Here is a 22,138-nt window from a genome sequence, read left to right as displayed (position 1 = left end):
CCTTTGTTAGCAGTATACAGTCCTTTGTTAGCAGTATACAGTCCTTTGTTAGCAGTATACAGTCCTTTGTTAGCAGTAAGCAACAGTTTATAGTTCTTTGTTAGCAGTAAGCTACAGTTTAAACAACGGGTGGGTCTAATCTTGAATGCTGATTGGTTAAAACCGCATTCCAGCCGGTGTCTATTCCACAAGTTACCACCGGCTAAATCTATGACGTTAAAATGCCTATTTACTCTGTTCCATCTGACCGTGCAATAAGCACAGCCAAGCACTGTGCACACACCATCTCCACTATAAAAAGCATCTAGACATTATCTCACATTTCTTTTAGACTAACATTTAGTTTTCAACACCAGAGATTTGTATAAACCTTGCTGTCTGTCTCTCCGACATTTGTAACATTGTTTCAATATTCAAATTCGATCTCCAGCTGTCTCATAGTAATGAACTTGTCGGGAGTCTGGACGAGACAGACAGACAGGCAGGCAGGCACTGTTTCTCAGCCGGTCTAAATCATTAATCTGCCATCATTTTTATGGATCTCTACAAAGAAATGTTAATTGAAAAAAGGTGAAACAAAGTGCAGCTAGTTTGCAGTCGTTCCAGTTTCAGTTTGAAGTGATTGTGTTAGCTGTGTTGTTGGCTAGCTCCTCTGAGCAACAGTGTCCTGAGGAGTAAAGCACATTATCTATGTCAGGTGAAATCAAGCCTCATTTGCTCATTGTTATGGATGTATCCAAATAAACATCACTAGAAAACAACTTAAACAAATGCAAATACAGCTACTTTTATTCTGGCTGCACTTTTTGACTTGGCTGTAAGTTAGCTGTAGTTGGTTAGCTAGCAAGCAAGGGATTAGAACATCTCAGGCATAACAACACTTGTGCCAATATATCCTCCAAACACCGGTTTCTCAGGCATTATCACTTAAATATACACTGAATTTACAAAACATTAGGAACACCATGCTAATATTGAGTTACACCCCCTTTTGCTCTCAGAACAGCCTCAATTCACCCGGGATGGACTCTACAAAGTGACAAAAGCATTCCACAGGGATGCTGGCCCATGTCAACTCCAATGCTTCCCACAGTTGTTTCAAGTTAGGTGGTGGAACATTCTTGATACGAGAAAATGTTCAGCGTGAAAAACCCAGCAGCATTGCGGTTATTGACACACTTAAACCGGTGCGTCTGTCCCCTACTACCATAACCCGTACAAAGGCACTTAAATGTTTTGTCTTGCCCATTCAACCTCTGAATGGCATACATACACAATCCATGTCTAGATTGTCTGAAGGCTTAAAAATCCTTCTTTAACCTGTCGCCTCCCTTTCATCTATACTGATTTGAAGTGGATTTAACAGGTGACATCAATAAGGGGTCATAGCCTTCACTTGGATTCACCTGTTCAGTCTGTCATGAAAACTTGCAGGTGTTCCTAATGTTTTGTCCCTCAGTGTAGTTTATGCCCAGTTCAGAAGGAAAATGTTTGTATGGAAAAAGTAGTTTAATATAAACTGTTGCACACATCAATGCAGCAATTTACCGGTCTATAGCCTACTCAAAGAGTGAAACGCTGTTTCTGTGCAGAGAACCATCGTTAACACCCACAATTAGAAACTCTGTTAAGTTCATTCTGTTAATGTTTTCCTTTGTTCATACTTTCCACGTTGTGTCGGAGTGCCGTGTGTCCCGCCTGTGTCATTTGGGTTGTGCGTCAGGAGCACGCACATCTACGCACACTGTTATATGTTACTGGGTTGCCGCCATTCGCCGGTTCCATTCATCATTAATGCTATTTAACGTGTGCCAAATTTAAAGTCTACATGGAAGTGGTCACGTCTGTTTTAGACAGAATGTATGTAATGAGGTAATTACAAAGAAGCCAGTTACATTTGTATTAGCCAGGTGTTGGTGTTCTATTGCCCTACATATTGGTATGTTCCAGGAAGTATACCGTGGGCTTGTTTTGGAGAGTAATTAAGTTCTGTTTTAGAATTCAAGTGGTTAGGCTCCTTGAGCCAGGTACACCCCCCAAGCTACAGGGTAAGCCTGTTTTAAGCTTAGTGCATATTATTATTATTTTTTTAACCTTCATTTAACTAGGCAAGTCAGTTAAGAACAAATTCTTATTTTCAATGACGGTCTAGGAACAGTGGGTTAACTGCCTTGTTCAGGGGCAGAACGACAGATTTTTACCTTGTCAGCTCGGTGATTCGATCTTGCAACCTTTAGGTTACTAGTCCAACGCTCTAACCACTAGGCTACCTGCCGCCCTGCCGCATGCAGTTTGTTATTTTGTTTTGAGAAGTAAGTCTATTGTCTACCTGTTTTGTACATATTCATCGCCGCTAGCACTATTGAACACTGGGAATAAATATGGACACCTTTGCACCAGAACTTTCGGCCGCCTTCTGAAAATCTGTCCTTAAGACCGCATCTCTGCGTTACCTGTTTCACACTGACATATCAAATGCTCCGTCTCACTATCCCAGTATCAGAAATTAGAAATCCACCACTGACAGATATAAGCAGAGGTATAGAAAAGTACAGTGGATTTGTGATTTCAGGTTTGAAGGAGGGCTGGAGGACTTGGAAGCAGAAAAAGAGGCACACCAAAGCGAATGTCACAGTGTTTCGTTGTTCAATACTACTACGGCAGGGATTTTTCTGCTATTGAAATCCCAAATAGTCACCAAAAATATATATTTGGGATGGAAAAACACCTACAGTGTAAACTTAAGACTAAAACCAGATAAACTATGTAGAAAAGATAATGGAACTATATATTTATTTTTATAATATAATCTTTCAGAACTAGCAATCACCAAAATAAAAGCGAGACAGTCGGGAGAATTGAACATGTAAAAAATAAATGTATGTATAGTATTGATTTTGTAATAATGTTTGAGCAAAGAACACAGCATTAGCCATGGCAAGATGCTTAGAATTGCAGGAAATGATCTTTAAAACTGCAACATTTTCTCTCAGCTTCATGGCAAAATGTATAGAATGGCAGGACATTAGCTATAAAACTGAAACAATTTCTCTCAGCGCCATGGAGAAATGTGTAGAATCGCAGGAAATTGGCTTAACATTTTTTTTTTTAAATCCACTGACCAGTCATAAGTATGTATCTGTAACAATATCTATTTAGACTGAGAATACACCACACTGTGACATTCTGAGCCAGATAGAAACTAGACAACAAAGAATAAATGGCAAAGCCCCATCCATGCACATTGATAAAGAAACATGCTCTGCATAAGGTCCTGCTTGCACTACAATCCCATGCATGTGAAGCTGAGTCTCTCCTCAGGGTTTACATGGTGAATAATACACGGAGAGTCTCCTACAGAAAGCGTCATCACCTTATTATCCTGCATTACATTGACCCGAGGCAAGGCAAAGAGACGCACAACAACCTTGATTAGTAACACGCCAAGTGTCATGAAATCATTGCTCTCTCAACACACTGAATAGAAGCTGTGAAAAGGTACACTTGGTTAATTGTCAAAATGGTAAAAACATAGACCAAATCAAACAGGCCTGCATAGGAATATAACAATTCACACATAGCCTACAAGAGATTGGCCAGACTTTCAACTGTGCCAATGATTCTATTTATTTTCCTTTTTTGTGCACAATAAATGTTTAATAAGCAAACAATGATACATGTTCCTACTTCACACACTGAAATGAATGTATTGGTAAAACACCCGAGGGACAAAAATGGTGCGTTATTCTTATGAGAGTTAAACAACACAATTAATCACATTACCTGCATGGGCAAAATTATAATTATTTTCACATCTTACATAATTTAATGAAAAAACACAGAACTCAACTAATTCCGAAACAACAAATTCTCATTTGATTTGGATCCCCCCCCCCCCCCCAATTTCCATACGTGCAATAATTTACTCAAGAGCTTTCTCTCATATCAATGTTCAGTGAGCGTACAGTACAATAACGTTTGCAACGCAAGTTGTTTATTTCTGAAGACAAACCTTGATACAGTTTGGCATGAAAACCTGTCCCAAAAAGTCTATATATTTATACGACTAAATAAATGACTACTCAGTCCTTAAAGTTCATATTCACATTCAATTCAAAGCCATTTGTGTCACTATCAAGCACTACCAGCTGTGAAGGCCCTGACTGGTCAGAGAGGTAAAACAGAATAGGCTGAAAGGTACAGTACCTCAGGACTCTTGCGATTCTGCATGATCTGTTTGTCTGTGTCCTTGCTGGCAAAGTATCTTGTGCATCCTCGATTCAAATACTACAAAGACAAAGGAGAACACACACAAACAATTAGCATTCAAGAAATAACCTAAGTGTAGACACACCGTATAAGCTAAACTATGTTGGATATGTTTATAAAATTGAGAGATATAGACGTCGGCAGAATATATAACTTGAATGAGACTGACGACGACTTGGAACAAGAGACCTAAAGTGGTTTATGTGCAAAGTGAATGAGGTAGCATTAGGGATAAGTGCTTTTTTATAGCAGGTTGGTCGTGTATACCTATCCTTAGCCAGTATCTCTGCTCTCTCAACTCCAGTATTGATGCTAATAAATGATTTGTTTAATTTAGCAATTAATACATTTGGTAGAGTAACAATAAATTCAAGAACAGTGGCATTGCTTTTTGTCATGTTCAATGAACTATCTATTATGTAAACGTGGCTTCACGGTTGGCTTGGTTTTAATTGCATTGGAATTAATTGCCTCTGTTGATGTGACTGTCTCCGTGGAGACTTGATATAATCATACTGTGAAAAATACCCAAAACAACAACTATAGTTGTTGAAGTATTGTTATAGCGTTGTTTAGAGCGCAGGTGAAATTAACCAAATAATTTAGGTAATCCCCTAACACCTTTAGTGTGTTAGTTTCTAGAACACCAATCACAGTTCTATTATATCACAAATCCCATATTCACAAAAATACGCTTAGTTACACTGGGGGCACAGCTGGAACAGAGAAATGCCTAACAAATACTAAGTAGCTGCAGACTCTCTCCACCTTCAAACACAAGTAACAGACTTTAGTTCATTAGATACAGCACACATGACATCTAGTGGTCATGTAGAGAATAGCGTAACACTACTAACCAGACATAGGCCTGTATTTGGGTCAGTTGAGAACATGGTGGAAAGCCTGTTGTCTAGGACTACTTTTACACTATTTGGCAGCAAGATTATGTCAAGAGGAAAAATGAAGACACAGTGATGCCGAAACTTTGGTGGTTTACCCAATAAATTACTGGGAGCTTGTAATATAGAGTGTGCAACTAGTTATTTTTATAGCATACAATTTATTCGCCATTAGTCAGCACCTCTACACTAAATAATTGTCTCTGGGTGTGTGCTAACTCATGCTTTTTAGTGGAAAATGTCCAACTAAAAAAGAAAAGACACTGGAAAATTTCCACCAATGACACGACTGACGATTCAATGAAGTTTTTCCATTGACACAATTTGCTTCACGGTGGAAGAATTTGGCAGCGGGATCTGTGCTGCTTCATTAGGCAGGGAGAGGAACAGACGACCATTAGGCAGGGAGAGGAACAGATGACCTCCCTCTCTCAAAGAACCCAGTGAGGCATGGGGAACAGGGCTATTTGCAGCTTTCTTTCAAAAGGACTCATCCATCCATTCTCTCAACTTGGTATGCAAAGACTTGACGCTCTCTGGTTACACTCTTCAGTGATACACTGGTCGTGCTCTGTGTGTGTGTGTGTGTGTGTGTGTGTGTGTGTGTGTGTGTGTTTGTGTGTGTGTATGTGTGTGTGTGAGACTGACCCTGAAGCTGTCAGGGGAGTCAAGGTGCAGCTTCTGTCTGATGTCTTCAGAGGCACCGGCACACAGCCTGTAGAAGATGTGGTAGTTCCTCTCCTCTTTACTCTGCATGCAGATCCTTGACTTTTCCAGCAGGTAGTGGGACACGAAGCCACCTACCACATTATTCTGTTACACACACACACACACACGCCGGATGCATACACACACAAAATGTGGGCCGATGAAGCAACAATGAAATTGGCCAACACGCTGCAATGCATTATGTACATTGAATTTGACCAAAATACTGAAATTCCTTATGACAAAGAAAAAAAATCCACAGAAAATGATGGCTAACCTTTTCATTGAAGTGGATTTCCACAAATTTTCCAAAACGACTGCTGTTGTTATTCCGGACTGTCTTGGCGTTTCCAAAGGCCTCAAGCAGGGGGTTTGCTGAAATTCACAAGCACAAAATAAGTATTTGGGATCTCTTCAACTTTAGAAGAGTAAGTATGATGAGGAAGTTATATGTTAAATCCTACCTTCAACAATTCTCTCATCAATATCTTGCCCAGTGCCGTATGACGTTGTTAAATATCTATGGGATGAATGTCAGATGAAGACTAACAACAATCCTACAGTATATGTAGTTAATGTTTGGACATGAGGTATACTACAGAAACCATGGCTTACTCATTGAGAACCAATGTCATTATACACAACAAGCTAAGTTTGGTTAAAGGTAGAATCAAGTAGATGACATGGCAAAGAACTGTAACGCCTCACCCACACAGTTACACAATGTATGTGCTCTTCATGGTGTTTCAAAGTGGTAGCTACAGGACTAGGGCTGTTACGGTGACCATATTGCCCCCACACCGGATGTCACGATTCATGACCGCAGTCAAATTCCACCTGACCGTTGAGTCCCGGTAATCTACTCCTATGTGCGCTGTAGGCTACATGAATGGCTCTGATACGTTGGTATTACCCAACTCGCTAACAACCGTCAGGTCGGTACTCAGTGCCCCATTGTCTCTAATCACTCTGACATCAATGCAAATATAATGGAAAATCACATCAAACAATTATGATCAAAACAGTATTAATCTTTTGAAATTCACTGTTAGGCTACATTGTTTGACCTCACTGTGATCAATCAAGAAAGAAGTGCAACAACAGGTTGAAACTGAGTGGTTTTGGGTTCGGAGAATATGAAATATACTTATTCATATCACTGATGGAGTGCTACACTAGAAGGGTCTACACTAGAAGTTAAGGGTTATAGGAGGAAGGTATATAGTGTGTGCAACTAAGCTTGGAATGTGTTGAGTGCAGGAAAGCGATTACATGTGGCAGACATTGATAAGGGGAGAGAGCCATGGATTAGTGGTGGAGGGGGGTTGAGGTCAGGTCAGGCATTGATAAGGGAAGAGAGCCATGGATTAGTGATGAATGGGGGGGATTGAGGTCAGGTCACCTTTTGGAAATAAATAAAAGTTTATGGCCCATATCACTAGTGTCCTGCCTAGCAGTAAAGAACAATGTTTGTACAGATGGGTAGGAGGAGACTCCGCCTAGGAGGAAGGGTTAAATATCAGTGCTTGTGTGAGAATGTTTTTGTCTGAATGCAGCTGTATTGACCCTCTGGGAAGAATTAAACTTGGTTAAGCTTTCATAATGTCCGTTGAGTGTTTTACTCAGAATTAGAACAGTGGAAAGAATGGTTGTTGTGGATCTTATTTCAATTCCAAACAACAAAATGGACAGCTTTCTCTAAGGTGATTATTAATTCTAAACATTTAAGTTGCCGCATGTAGAACACCCAGACCCATATTAGAGCTTATGCACACGCCTATAGCCCAAGCCCGAAAGAAAAACCTGATTTAAAATAATGATTGTCCCTTTATACAATACATAGGCTAATAGACTACCGCATATTGCGCAATGTAGAAAAACATATTTAAGATGTCTTTAGTACATTTGGTCTAGCCTATACAGGGCATTCGAAAAGTATTCGAAAAGTATTCAGACCCCTTGACTTTTACCAAATTTTGTTACATTACAGCCCTATTCCAAAAATTGATGTAGTCTCCCCCCCATCAATCTACACACAATAGATCTACACACAAATGACAAAGCAAAAACAGATTTTTAGACATTTTTGCAAATGTATTAAAAATAAAAAAGTATTTAGACCCTTTACTCAGTACACCTTTGGCAGCGATTACAACGTGGAGTCTTCTTGGCACACCTGTATTTGGGTTTTATCTCCCATTCTTCTCTGCAGATCCTCTCAAGCTCTGTCAGGTTGGATGGAGAGCGTCGCTGCACGGCTATTTTCAGGTCTCTCCAGAGATGTTTGATCGGGTTCAAGTCCGAGCACCGGCTGGGCCACTCAAGGACATTCAGAGACATTGTCCCGAAGCCACTCCTGTCTTGTATTGGCTGTGTGCTTAGGGTCATTGTCCTGTTGGAAGGTGAACCTTCTCCCTAGTCGGAGGTCCTGAGAGCTCTGGAGCAGGTTTTCATCAAGGACATCTCTGTACTTTGCTCTGTTCATCTTTCCCTCGATCCTGACAAGCCTCCCAGTCCCTGCCTCTGAAAAACATCCCCACAGCATGATGCTGCCACCACCATGCTTCACCGTAGTGATGGTGCCAGGTGTCCTCCAGACGTTACGCTTGGCATTAAGGCCAAATAGTTCAATCTTGGTTTCATCAGACCACATAATCTTGTTTCTCATGCCTTTTGGCAAACTCCACCCGGACTGTCATGTGCCTTTTACTGAGGAGTGGCTTCCGTCTGGCCACTCTACCATAAAGGCCTGATTATGGACCATCTCTGCAGCAGTCCACCAGAGGAACTCTGGAGCTCTGACAGTGACCATCGTGTCCTTGGTCACCTCCCTGTCCAAGGCACTTCTCCCCCGATTGCTCAGTTTGGCCGGGTGGCCAGCTCTAGGATGATGGAGGCCACTGGGTTCTTGGGGATCTTCAATGCTGCAGAAATGCTTTGGTTCCCTTCCCCAGATCTGGGCCTCGACACGATCCTGTCTCGGAGCTCCACGGACAATTCCTTCGACCTCATTGCTTTGTTTTTGCTCTGACATGTACTGTCAACTGTGGGACTTTATATAGACAGGTGTGCCCCTTTCCAAATCATCTCCAATCAATTGAATTTACCACAGGTGGAATCCAATCAAGTTGTCGAAACATCAAGGATGATCAATAGAAACATGATGCACTTGAACTTAACTGAGTCTCATAGCAAAGGGTCTTCTGTTTTTTATTTGTAATAGATTTGCAAACATTCCTAAAAAAAGTTTTTTCTTTGTCATTATGAGGTAGTGTGTAGATTGATGAGGGAAAAAATATAATTTAATACATTTTAGAATAAGGCTGTAACGTAACGAAATGTGGAAAAAGGCAAGGGGTCTGAATACTTTCCGAATGTTTTGTAGCACAAAACAAACTCAAGTAATCGCCTTTGAGTATGGACTGTAATATTATGCATACTGGAAGCACTGGTTACCGTATGCTAAGCTGCAAACGTTCTATCCATTAGTCTGGGAGAACGTAGGCCTATGCAATGCTGTTGGTACATTGATTGTGCAGGGCGGCTTACAGAGTAGGCTAGTTAGCCTACAATTACAGCGAATTTGTATTTGGATAGTCTAGTAATAAGGAATTTCCATAATTAATAGGCTGACATTACATTTAGCTACAGAATGTCTCACCACCGTGTGTTTCCATCTCCTCCTCTCTCTCCTTCATTCCTTTCTCCAGCGTGCAGTGAGGGACTGTCAACAGTTTAATGAAATTTGTTTTGTTGTGAAAACATGTTACTATCGATGTTCTCAAATAGATTTCACTTGGTTTCCCACATTAAGCACTGGGTAGCTTCAGGAACAGGGTTGGAGAGCCCATGGCATGCAGCGTTTGGGCAGAATATCACCTGTTGCACAGTGAGAGTCTGGCTGCTCCTCACAGTGGTTGATGCGTAGAGTGAAATAAGGGTTCTTATAAGCCCAGATATTTCTATATGAAATCACTTGTGAAAGTAGAATTTTGATGGTTGCCACTAAAAAGAGGATGGTCCCAGCTTTCTACTGCTACTATATGCATTTCTTAGCTGCTAATATTAAGCACATTGCTCCACTGTAAAACCAGAGTAGTATGCACGGCATGATTGAAAAAGGAACCGGGAAGGCACATTTTTCCCTCTGCCACTGTTCCTGCCCATTTGATAACGGGACATTCTAAAAAAAATGTAATGTCTTTACTAATATAAGATTAAATTGAGAATAGTTTGATGGGTGAGAATATGATCACTTGAGAGAACAGCGTATTAAGCCTGAGGCCAGGAACAAAGCACAAGCTTTTTTGCAACTTTTTCAAATCATAAATATATAGTTGATTCATGCAGCCCAAGGTTTGTATAATTCACAACTAACGTGGCATAACGGACCTATTTCAAATAGCCACTTCACTCGCTCGGGAATAGGAAAAATATCCATTCTATTTCATTCAGCTGAGATCAATTATATTCTTCTTACTACAAAATCATAATATAAAATAAATGCCACAGGATTTATAAGCATACCTTGTCTGCTAAATGAACTAGATAATAGATTTAAGCATATATTGTCAGCTAATGAACAAGTTAATGGATTTATAAGCATATATCGTCAGCTAATGAACAAGTTAATGGATTTATTGTGAAAGTGTGTGTAAAATGTATTTATTAGTCTATTTTTAAAATGTAGATGTTCCAAAGGCGGGCGTCTGCTGCTTGTATGAGTGGAGGCCTGGAGATGCTTAACGTGTTTATGTTAATTATCTGTCAATTACCATGAGCCCGGCAGTCATTTGTATGACAGTTACCGGCTGACAAAGTTTCATTACCGTCACAGCCCTATACAGGACCAAAACATCGGCAAAGTTTAGCCTCGAGCTTAAGCGCTCTAAGTTGTTGTGGAAATTACCCCAGTGTTTACTTTGTCCATGCAATGTCATCTTGTTGAGTCTACCTTTAAGATTAGTATGGTTGTCTGTAATAACTAACGCAATCATAGTGGTCTTTTAGCCCAAACCTGAGGACAAACTTGGTGTTTTCTGTCTTCCCGGCCCCAGATTCTCCAGACACTATGATAGACTGGCTCATCTTCAGGACTCTCATGTCCCGGTAGGCCTTGTCCGCTGAAAAACCACATCATCAATCATGTAACGGATATGATGCTTTGAAAAACACCTAGCCTTAATTGAAATGTAACTCAAATATAGCCATTGCTTTAAATAGACTATATTTATGTCCAGAAACCAGGCAGTATAGCAGACATTTTTGTAATAAGAGATATGTGCTCTCACCGATTGCGTAGACGTGAGGTGGTAGAGTGCCCAGGGACCGGCCACGATAAGACTTGATGGTCTCTGGAACGTACAGTTTGGGGATGTCATAGTAAGGGTTCACCGCAATCAAGATGTTGGCCACGTATGTCTGTGTTGTTAAAAAAAAAATCACATTAGATAGAGCAGTGGTTCTTCACCTTTTTCAGTTACTGTACCACCAAGTACATGTTGCTCTGCCGGGAGTACTCCCTCGTGAATTTTACCAATCTATGGTCTCCTGAGTCTTCTCAAGTACCCCTTGTAGATAGGCCAAGTATCCCAGGGGTCCTAGTTCCTCTAGTTGAGAACCACCAACATTTTCACAACTTGAGAACTAGGCATATGACCACCAGATGACTCTGACAGGAAGAGACTGGTCTATCTTCAAGGCCTAGGATTAATGTACCATTGATTTGGAATGTCTTACATAGATCTTGTCTTTACTATACCGCACTCGGACGTTGTTTAAGAGCGTGCCTTCATTCAGGTACATAAGAGAACCTGAAAGAAAGAAAAACAAAAGTCGCTCGTGAAGAAGCATCCTTTAAAAACGTCTGCGCATTAAGTTACATACACAAACATTAAGTCCATATCAACTTGAGGATAAAGGAAAGTTCTTTACATTTTAACTGACGCTCTTATCCAGAGCGACTTACAGGAGCAATTACGGTAAAGTGCCTTGATCAACGACACATTGGCCGATTTTTCACCTAGTCAGCTCAGGGATTTGAACCAGCAACCTTTGAGTTACCGACCCAATGGCCTTAACCACTAGGCTAACAGGCTGACTACAAAATAAATTTAGAAACATATTTAATTCAATTATTGCACCCACACTGCTCACGCGCGCCAACGAGCGTCTGCGTTGCCAAGAGCTAAAATAGAAGTCACTTCTATTTGTGACGAAGATCGCGCTGCAAGTCCTGCCTCTCCCATCTTCTCATTGGTTTATAGAAGCAGGTACCCACGTGCCATCTCCTCATTGGTTATACCCATGTGGGTGACAAAGACGAACGGGGTCAGTGGCGATAATGCACCTAATTTATGAAAGTTGCCAATCGCAATATAAAGTCAAGAGAAGAAAAAGCCTAGGAGGAGGAGAGATGACTAGAAACTATTCGGTTGACCGTTTTGTGTGGATTAATTGTCGGCGTAGAGGATCTTGTGCATTTCAGGTAAAATAACATCTCAAAGTTTATATCCCATGACAAATGAGCTAGCAACAGCAAACTAGCTAAATATGACAAATTAGCTAGAAAGTAAAAGCTAGCTAGCTAAATTGCCATAAATGTTTAATGCTTTTCGACCTGTCCCCAGATTAATGTGATTTGTTTTGATATTCTAACCTGCGTGTCGTGATCGCGTTTGGTGTAGGGGGACAAAATAAATGTATGCACGATGGAGCACACGTGCAGCCGGTTTGGGTTCCGTGTAAGTTGCGAGTATGAACTTACAGTTATCCTCCATATGTTTGTTGACGTCTTCCTCAGCAGGGAACACTTGGTTCATAGGAGCCAGAAAGGTCTGCAACATCAAAAGCTCTTCTGTTATACTAACATTAACATCTAAACATTCTCATGAGAAGTCTTCCACCAATTGTCGTGTCTATGAATATGAGTGTTTGTTGTCATTTATTCATGTCTCATAAGGGCCTACTGAAAATGTTCTACTTCAACCTGGTCATTAGCAATGCATTAACATACTAACAAAAATCTACGTTTGAGTGTTTGTTGTCAAGTTCATCAACTAAGTCTCTCTCCCAGTAGGCTACTATACAGTCTGAGGTAATGGCAAAACATTGAAAGGAACAAGCTGCTTGTGAGAGAAACAAGGGGAGGGACATGGCAGGCTGATAAATAATTTGGTGGGAGGGAAACAGGATATGAGCTGTGTGTGTGTGTGTGTGTGTGTCTGGCTAGTGCTATGAGTTTAGATATGGCTCTGTACTGTTACTGTGGGAACAGAACATTATTTACAACACCGTGTGACAGGCCTAAACACACCCTCCTGCCCAATACATTTTATGAGTGCTACAAGTGTGTGTGTGTGTGTGTGTGTGTGTGTGTGTGTGTGTGTGTGTGTGTGTGTGTGTGTGTGTGTGTGTGTGTGTGTGTGTGTGTGTCCCACTGGCACAAACAGCATGTACGTGAAAATAATGAGCTTTTTGAGCCATAGCACCTAGCTGCCAGCCCAAACAAAAATGGGTACACAACTTCCCGCTAACAAGACATAGCCAGGATACAGCTCTGACAGAGAATTATGCTGGGCAGAGCTGTGGCTTTAATGAGCTCAGTGAAATACACTCAATGAGCCTCTGTATCCCTTAATGACTGCTCCAGGGCCTGTTTATGCCAGCTCATAACGGTTTCTGGTTAATATATATATATAATACTGAGAGTCGATGTCCGAGCCCCCAACGAACATCTAATTACCAGAAAAAAAGAAGAAAAAAACCCATTCCTTACAAATCTGTCAGTTAAACTGGAGATATCTGTGGTGGAAGGTGACAGAGACAGAGCGGTGTTTGTCAGACCATGAGACATCCCGAAAAGCGGTATTCTCACAAAATTGTCTGTAGCGTTCAAACGGTTTGGCCTATTATGACCCCTTTATGGAAAGGTGAGACTCTCACAAACACGATTTGCTCTACGACCCCCACAAGCGCCTTGGGACTCGTCTGAAGTCGTTACAGCCGATCTGCCAACCTCTGTCTGTAGCGTCCAAACAGTTTGGGCTACACACTAATTCCTCTGTGGAAAGGTGAGACTCTCACGAACATATCAGTTATTTTGCTCTAGGACGCCCACAGGCCTCACAAGACTCGTCTGAAGGTCCCCTAGTACCAGCTGAACATTTTTTATGGAAGTATATATATTATGGAGACTGTTTAGTGACAAAAATGTATTTAACATGTATAAAATTAATACATTCCTGATATCTCTCAGATACAGGCCATACAGTTCAGAACAAACTTCCTTCCGATTTTTTTTCATCGGTTGTTCCATGTAGTGAATCTGTTATTCAATGCGTTTGTATGGGCTAATAGCAGTAAGGCCAAATCAACACTTATTAAATAGATTACACACACACATTTTAAGGGGTCTTGGTATGACCTTAAAACAATTCCATATAGCTTAGTAGAACCCCTTTCCTCAGACAGGGCTTAGACTGGAACAGGTTAAGGATAGAGTGTAACCAGGGAGGGCACTAAGAGTTAGCTAACTAACTACTCTGCTGTTAGCTTGCTATACACACACAGGCTTTTGTTGTTGTGAATATCAGGCTCATTCAGTGAAAGCAATGCACTGGGGAGTGACCTAAGGTGTAGTGCAACAGGTGGCTCCTTTTCCTTTAATGATCTTTCCCTCCCAGTAACACAATCACCACACCTGCTGCTGCTGCTCACATGACTTATTGATTGCCTATGTTAGTGACACTGGTACAACGCAGGGCTGTTTAACATGCTCTCATATTGCTTACGTTTTACACATTATAGGTTTATACATCTCTGTAATTCAGGTTAGGGCTGGGCGATATAATTTGTGATTTAGAGTGATATTTCAAAATGCCTGAATCACAAGAATCCAGTTTTATTTTATGAGCATTTATGTCCATTAGTTCTCATGGCTTTTTGGTCTCGTCTTCTTCACTCCTCCTGTCCATTTACACACACAAATCCCCTCCCCCCTCCACACCAAGAAAAACAACAAAGATGAGAGATTACTTCTTCCTCTCTGACGAGCAGTTTCAACACACTATTTGCATTTTAGGTTTGTCCAACCCTAAACGGGGTACCCGTTTTATGTCTCAACTCCTCAAAGTGCGCACAGAGCAGACACTATTAAAACAGGAGTATCAATGAACAATGATTCTAGAAAATGAATACTCAGTTTGTCGCACATGGCATTGTGGTACTACATAGTGCTAGCAGCATTTTAGCTAAAGGCATATACTAGCTGTCTAGTCTTTTATAAATGTGCAATAAGCATAATCCACAATTATATAAAAGGAATTTGCAACTCGTTCTCATTCTGAGAAATAAGGTAGGCTACTTGATTTCAACATCTGAACACAGTGGACAGGCTAGCGTGTTGTTCAAACAGTTGGAGACAGACAGAAGGGTGTGTTCATAACAATTCAACTGTTCTTCCTTGTTAGCTGGCTAATAGATCCAAGTTAGCTAAACGTAAAATATAACGATTAGCTGGCTACTCACTAGCACATGGCCTTGTGCTTGAGAGATGTAATTTTCTATAATGCCTGCTACAAGAAGTTAGTCATTATTAGGGAATGTGCATTATGGATGGTTCTGGTTAGATTTGTAGCAAAAAGGGCATTTTCATAGACCGACTTAAAAACCAGATTGCAAAAAAAGCAGGTTAAACCATTTGAATAAAATGTAACTATTAGTGTGTCTTATGGTTGTGGAAGGCTTATATTTAGCCTGGGTATAATTTCATGAGCCCTGAATTCATTACATTATTGCTGATTGAAATGTGGTATATTTGACCTTTAAAATAGAACAAATCAAATCAAGCTTTATTTAAATCAAATGTTATTGGTCACATACACTCGCATTAACATCTGCTAACCATGTGTAACGAAATGCTTGTGCTTCTAGTTCCGAAAGCGCAGTAATATATAAGTAATCTAACAATTCCCCAACAACTACCTAATACACACAAATCTAAAGAGGTGAATGAGAATATGTACATATAAGTATATGGATGAGCGATGGCCGAGCGGCATAGGCAAGGTGCAGTAGACGGTATAAAATACAGTATATACATGTGATATGAGTAATGTAGGATATGTAAACATTATTAAAGTGGCGTTATTTAGAGTGCATTGCATAAAGTGACTAGTTATCCATTTATTAAAGTTGCCAATGATTGGGTCTCAATGTAGGCAGCAGCCTCTCTGAGTTAGTGATGGCTGTTTAGCAGTCTGATGGCCTTGAGATAGAAGCTGTTTTTCAGTCTCTCGGTCCCAACTTTGATGCACCTATACTGACCTCGCCTTCTGGATGATAGCGGTGTGAACAGGCAGTGGCTTGCGTGGTTGTTGTCCTTGATGATCTTTTTGGTCTTCCTGTGACATCAGGTGCTGTAGGTGTCCTGGAGGGCAGGTAGTTTGCCCCCGGTGATGCGTTGTGCAGACCGCACCACCCTCTGGAGAGCCTTGCAGTTGAGGGCGGTGCAGTTGCCGTACCAGGCTGTGATAAAGCCCGACAGTATGCTCTCGATTGTGCATCTGTAGAAGTTTATCACGGTTTTGGGTGACAAGCCAAATAACTTCAGCCTCCTGAGGTTGAAGAGGCACTGTTGTACCTTCTTCACCACACTGTCTATGTGGGTGGACCACTTTAGTTTGTCTGTGATGTGTACGCCCAGGACCTTTAAAAAAAACTTCTGCCTTCTCCACTGCTGTCCCTTCGATGTGGATAGGGGGGTGCTCCCTCGGCTGTTTCCTGAAGTCCACAATTATCTCCTTTGTTTTGTTGACGTTGAGTGAGGATGTTTTCCTGACACCACGAGTGCCCTCACCTCCCTGTAGGCCGTCTCGTTCTTGATGATTGAGTTGGAGTGGTGCATGGCCAAGCAGTCGTGAGTGAACAGGGAGTACAGCAGAGGACTGAGCACACATCTTTGTGGGGCCCCAGTGTTGAGTGTCAGCGAAGTGGAGATGTTGTTCCCTACCTTCACCACCTGGGGGCAGACCGTCAGAAAGTACAGGACCCAGTTGCACAGGACGGGGTTGAGACCCAGGGCCTCCAGCTTGATGATGAGCTTGGAGGGTACTATGGTGTTGAATGCTGAGCTGTAGTCAATGATAAGCATTCTTACAGAGGTATTCTTTTTGTCCAGATGGGATAGGGCAGTGTGCAGTGTGATGGCGATTGCGTCATCTGTGGACCTGTTGGGGCGGTATGCAAACTGAAGTGGGTCTAGGGTGACCGGTAAGGTGGCGGTGATAGGATCCTTGACAAGCCTCTCAAAAAACTTAATGATGACAGAAGTGAGTGCTATGGGGCGGTAGTCATTTAGTTCAGTTATCTTTGCCTTCTTGGGTACAGGAACAATGGTAGCCATCTTGAAGCATGTGGGGACAACAGACAGGGATAGGGAGCAATTATATATATCCGTAAACACACCAGCCAGCTGATCTGCGCATGCTCTGAGGACGCAGCTGAGGATGCCGTCTGGGCCAGTAGCCTGGCGAGGGTTAACAAGTTTAAATGTTTAACTCACGTCAGCCACTGAGAAGGAGAGCGGGGGGGCGCAGTCTTTGTTAGCGAGCCGCGATGGTGGCACTGTATTATCCTCAAAGCGGGCAAAGATGGTGTTTAGTTTGGAAGCGTGAAGTCGGTGTCCGTGACGTGGCTGTTTTTGTAGTCCGTGACTTCCTGTAGACCCTACCACGTACATCTCGTGTCTGAGCCATTGAATTGCGACTCCACCTTGTCCCTGTACCGGAATTTCACTTATTTGATTGCACATTTAAGACGGAATGCAGCGCAATGTGCTTCACAGAACAAAACTAATAAAAAAAACTATTAAAAACAAAAAATATTTACTAGACAAACATGAGAATAAAAAACAAAAGAATAAACAAAACTGAATGATTAAAAGCAAGGCAAAAAAGTATTTTAAGATATTTTTAATATGTCCACAGTTTTGGCTCCCCTCAGGCAGGCTATTCCTGAGGCTGGGGGTATAATAACTAAAGGCTGCCTCTCCATGCCTCTTGGTACTCGGGAAAATGTTAATATCTAATATTTTCAGGGATAACGGAGAATGACAAAAGCAGAGGATGTGAGGGCACAGTCCGAGACTTTATGTCAACTAAACTAAAACTGCCCACTGATGTTGTGCGTAATGTCACCTTCTCCAGAGTCCATAGAATAGGTAAGGCCTCTGGAAATAGGCCACGGGCTATTATTGCATGTTTTGACAAATTTAAGCAAAAGGAAATGACGAAGAACATGGGCAGAGAACTCAGAAACACTGATTTTGGAATGAATGATCACTTCCCCACCGAGATCAATGAAAGGAGAAAAAAACTATATCCCATCATGAAAGAAAAGCATTGCCTGAATCAACGCGTTTCCATGGTGTTGGATAAACTTTATATCAACGGGCAATTGTATCGGGACTCTGAAGTAACTCCCTGGCTATTTTAATTTAATGTTCAAATGCGAGTTTGTGTGTTGTAGTGTATCATGACAACTTCAACTATAATGAATACATGCTCTATTGGTCTCCACTTGATAAGGAAAGGGTTACATATGGCTCAGGTTAATGTATGTAGCCTTCCTAACAAAATACATGAGGTTTTTAACTTGGTGAACATAAATAATATTCATATTTTGGCTTGGACCGAAACACATTTAGATACATCTGTAAATGATGGGCAAATGAACATTCATGGATATAGTCTACTGAGAAGGGACAGGAATCATAGATATAGTCTACTGAGAAGGGACAGGAATCAAGGATATAGTCTACTGAGAAGGGACAGGAATCAAGGATATAGTCTACTGAGAAGGGACAGGAATCAAGGATATAGTCTACTGAGAAGGGACAGGAATCATAGATATAGTCTACTGAGAAGGGACAGGAATAGGACTGGTGGGGGTGTAGCACTGTACATTCAGAATCATATACCCTTTAAGAGAAGGTATGACCTTAATGTATGTCAAATAGAGGCACTATGGGCTCAAGTACATCTGCTTCACCAGGCACCCATATTGGTAGGATGTGTGTATAGACCTCCTAGCTCTAAGGTGTCCTATCTGGATTACTTATGCACTGCGTTTGACCAGGCCACAGATAGTAACAGATGTATTTATCTTGGGTGATTTTAATTAAAATTGGAAGGATTACAATAATTTGAATAGAACAAAATTGATGAGATATGCCAAGAACTGTGGTTTGAAACAAATGGTTAATGATACTACTAGATCATCAATTAAGTTGGATCATCGTTCAGACACATGCATTGATCTGATTTTCTGTAATATACCATTGCAATGCTTAAAAGCCAGATCAATGCCAGTGGGCTGGACAGACCATAATATTGTGACCATAACCATGAACACCAAGGTTCCAAAGAAACCCCCTAGGATTGTGGTTAAGATACATTTTAAAACATTTAATCATGAGCTATTTCTAAATGATTTGGCTGCTGTACCTTGGGAGCTGATTTATCTAGAGGATGATTTAAATCATGCTACAGAATGTTTTACTGATTTGCTCACTGAGGTAATGGACCATCATGCCCCAATAAGAAAGAGTACAGTTGGTGCTCGTCCATCTCCATGGATTGAAGATGAACTGGGTGAGGATTTTTCTCAAAGAAATATGGCAAACGTCTTAGCAGCCAAGTCAAAATTAGAAATTGATGAACAGAATTATAGAACATTACGTAATTATGCAGTTAAATTGAATCGAAAGGGAAAAAAAGTTATTTTACAACAACCTTTTATTGATTGTAAAAATGATTCTAAAAAGGTATGGAACACAGTTAAGGGCTTACTTGGTACATCTATCTCATCATGCCCATCTAGTGTGGAGGTTGACGGGAGAATAATAACAAAACCAGTTGATATTGCCAATCACTTTGCAGATTTTTTTTTACAAAGAAAATTAATTTACTGAGCAACAATGTAAACATACATTCTTCCAAACAAGCTATTGTCCAATGGATTGATGATCATATTATGAGCAACAAGATCTGCTCTTTAAGTCTGCAAACGGTGTCAGTGGAGGAGGTGTTAAACCTATTGAAGTCATTACCTGATGGTAAATCTACAGGTTATGGTCTTATGGACAATTTTTTGCTTCGCTGTGCTGCTCCCCAGATTGCATTTCCACTGAGATAAATATTTAATTGGTCACTGGAAAAGGGGATGTTTGCAAATATATGGAAGCATGCGAAACTGTGTCCTATTCCGAAAGATTGCAAAGAACCCATTACTCCTGCCAATAGTCGACCAATTAGTCTACTCCCTACACTCAGTAGGATATTGGAGGGTATTGTGAGTCACATTAGCACACATTAGCAACAACCGGTTTAGGGACACCTATCCCATAGAAGTTTTAAGACAAAGCTATGGTGATCTATCTCTAGAAAATTATTACATGGCTGCATTAGAGAACATTATTTCTTCAAGAGTTGAGTTCATAAGATACTTTTTATTATGGGAATGCAAGAGATGACTGACAACATTACATATTCCCTGCAGTCCTGGGATGGCACATGTTGAATGAATGTGTCCAACCAAATGAGGATTGGAACGGTCCCCCATCTGAACCGTCCAAATGGTCATCATCGGGAATACCTTCCAGGGGTTGCTGGCTATCAATGATCCCGGTCAACACGTCCCCCAGCTCATCTGTCTATGGTCTTACTGGGGGACCACCACCAGTCTTGAAATGCTCCCTACGAGCAACAGCATTTGTCTTCTTTAAGTAGATTTCTTCAAGTAGAAATTAGAAAGACAATATAGGAATAATACTAGTAATGATATTGTTTGTGTTTTATTTCTGTCACACAAATACATTTAGGCCCCACTGTGTTGTGTTACACAAGAAAACTAACATTTCAAAGTGACTGATTTGTAAAAGAGGACCGAGCACACCCCCCTTCTCATCGACAGGGCTGCAGTGGAGCAGGTTGAGAGCTCCAAGTTCCTTGGTGTCCACATCACCAACAAACTAACATGGTCCAAGCACACCAAGACAGTCGTGAAGAGGGCACGACAAAGCCTATTGCCCCTCAGGGGACTGAAGATTTGACATGGGTCATCAGATCCTCAAAAGGTTCTACAGCTGCACCATCAAGAGCATCCTGACTGGTTGCATCACTGCTTGGTATGGCAACTGCTCGGCCTCCTACCGCAAGACACTACAGAGGGTAGTGCGAACAGCCAAGTATATCACTGGGGCCAAGCTTCCTGCCATCCAGGACCTCTAAACCAGGCGGTGTCAAAGGAAGGTCCTAAGAATTGTCAGACTCCAGCCACCCTAGTCATCGACTGTTCTCTCTGCTATCGCACAGCAAGCAGTACCGGAGCGCCAAGTCTAGGTCCAAGAGGCTACTAAACAGTTTCTACCCCAAGCCATAAGACTCCTGAACATCTAATCAAATGGCTACCCAGACTATTTGCATTGCCCCTCCTCCCCCTCTTTTACACCGCTGCTACTCTCTGTTGTCATCTATGCATAGTCCCTTTAATAACTCTACCTACATGTACATATTACCTCAACTAAGCGGTGCCGCCGCACATTGAATCTGTACCGATACCCCCCTGTATATAGTCTCAATATTGTTATTTTACTGCTGCTCTTTAACTACTTGTTACTTCTTTTTCTTATTCTTATCTGTATTATTGTAAACTGCATTGTTGGTTAGGGGCTTGTAAGTAAGCATTTCACTGTCACCGGTTGTATTCGGCGCAAGTGACTAATAAAATGTGATTTGATTTGAAAAGTGGGCAAAAAAAAGAATTGTATCTCACCTGAAGTTGTTCTAGCGTCCTTTTGTTTACTTTTTAATTTGAGTTGAATTCATTACAAATGGTAGTTCAGGGATTATTTATTATTTTGGGGGGGGTTGATGAATCATGCGGTTTGTTCTCCATAATTGGGTGGTTTGAGAACTCGCTTCAACAGGCTTTTTTTAAAGTCACTGAAATTCGTTGAATGTTTTCTTTTACCTCTGTCCATTACTTGCTTTAGGTGACTTGCTCCAATTCTACACAATGCTTATGTATTAACATCCCATTCCTTTTTTTTTTTTTAAACATCCTCCAGTCAGCACCAAGTGCACATCATTAATCTAATCAGGCTTCAAAAAGATTAACTGGTTAGTCCCTATTTACCTTAGTCTGGGACTCTCTAGCCTAGGAACTAATTAATCTGAAGTTCAGCAATGTCTCAGAAAGCA

At 41.1% G+C, this 22,138-nt stretch overlaps 1 protein-coding gene across 3 annotated transcripts in view; it reads right to left on the bottom strand.

Annotated features, from left to right (window-relative positions):
• LOC129811412 (unconventional myosin-VI-like) overlaps window positions 1-22,138 on the bottom strand; it is a 106,157-nt gene that overhangs the window by 63,064 nt on the left and 20,955 nt on the right. For all 3 annotated transcript variants that reach the window (XR_008752876.1, XM_055862697.1, XM_055862698.1), the window contains exons 3-10: window positions 12,643-12,712; window positions 11,616-11,689; window positions 11,168-11,297; window positions 10,894-10,999; window positions 6,341-6,396; window positions 6,154-6,251; window positions 5,817-5,981; window positions 4,207-4,287 (exon numbers count right to left, since the gene is read on the bottom strand). Coding sequence is in view for 2 of the 3 variants with exons in the window: in XM_055862697.1 (XP_055718672.1) it covers window positions 4,207-4,287; window positions 5,817-5,981; window positions 6,154-6,251; window positions 6,341-6,396; window positions 10,894-10,999; window positions 11,168-11,297; window positions 11,616-11,689; window positions 12,643-12,712 (780 nt within the window). In the remaining variant the exon portion in view is untranslated. The remainder of the gene's footprint in view (window positions 1-4,206; window positions 4,288-5,816; window positions 5,982-6,153; window positions 6,252-6,340; window positions 6,397-10,893; window positions 11,000-11,167; window positions 11,298-11,615; window positions 11,690-12,642; window positions 12,713-22,138) is intronic.

This window comes from Salvelinus fontinalis, chromosome 15 (genome assembly GCF_029448725.1).
Source record: "Salvelinus fontinalis isolate EN_2023a chromosome 15, ASM2944872v1, whole genome shotgun sequence".
In the NCBI taxonomy this organism is placed as follows: domain Eukaryota; kingdom Metazoa; phylum Chordata; class Actinopteri; order Salmoniformes; family Salmonidae; genus Salvelinus; species Salvelinus fontinalis.
This window is presented reverse-complemented; position numbering and strand designations above follow the sequence as displayed.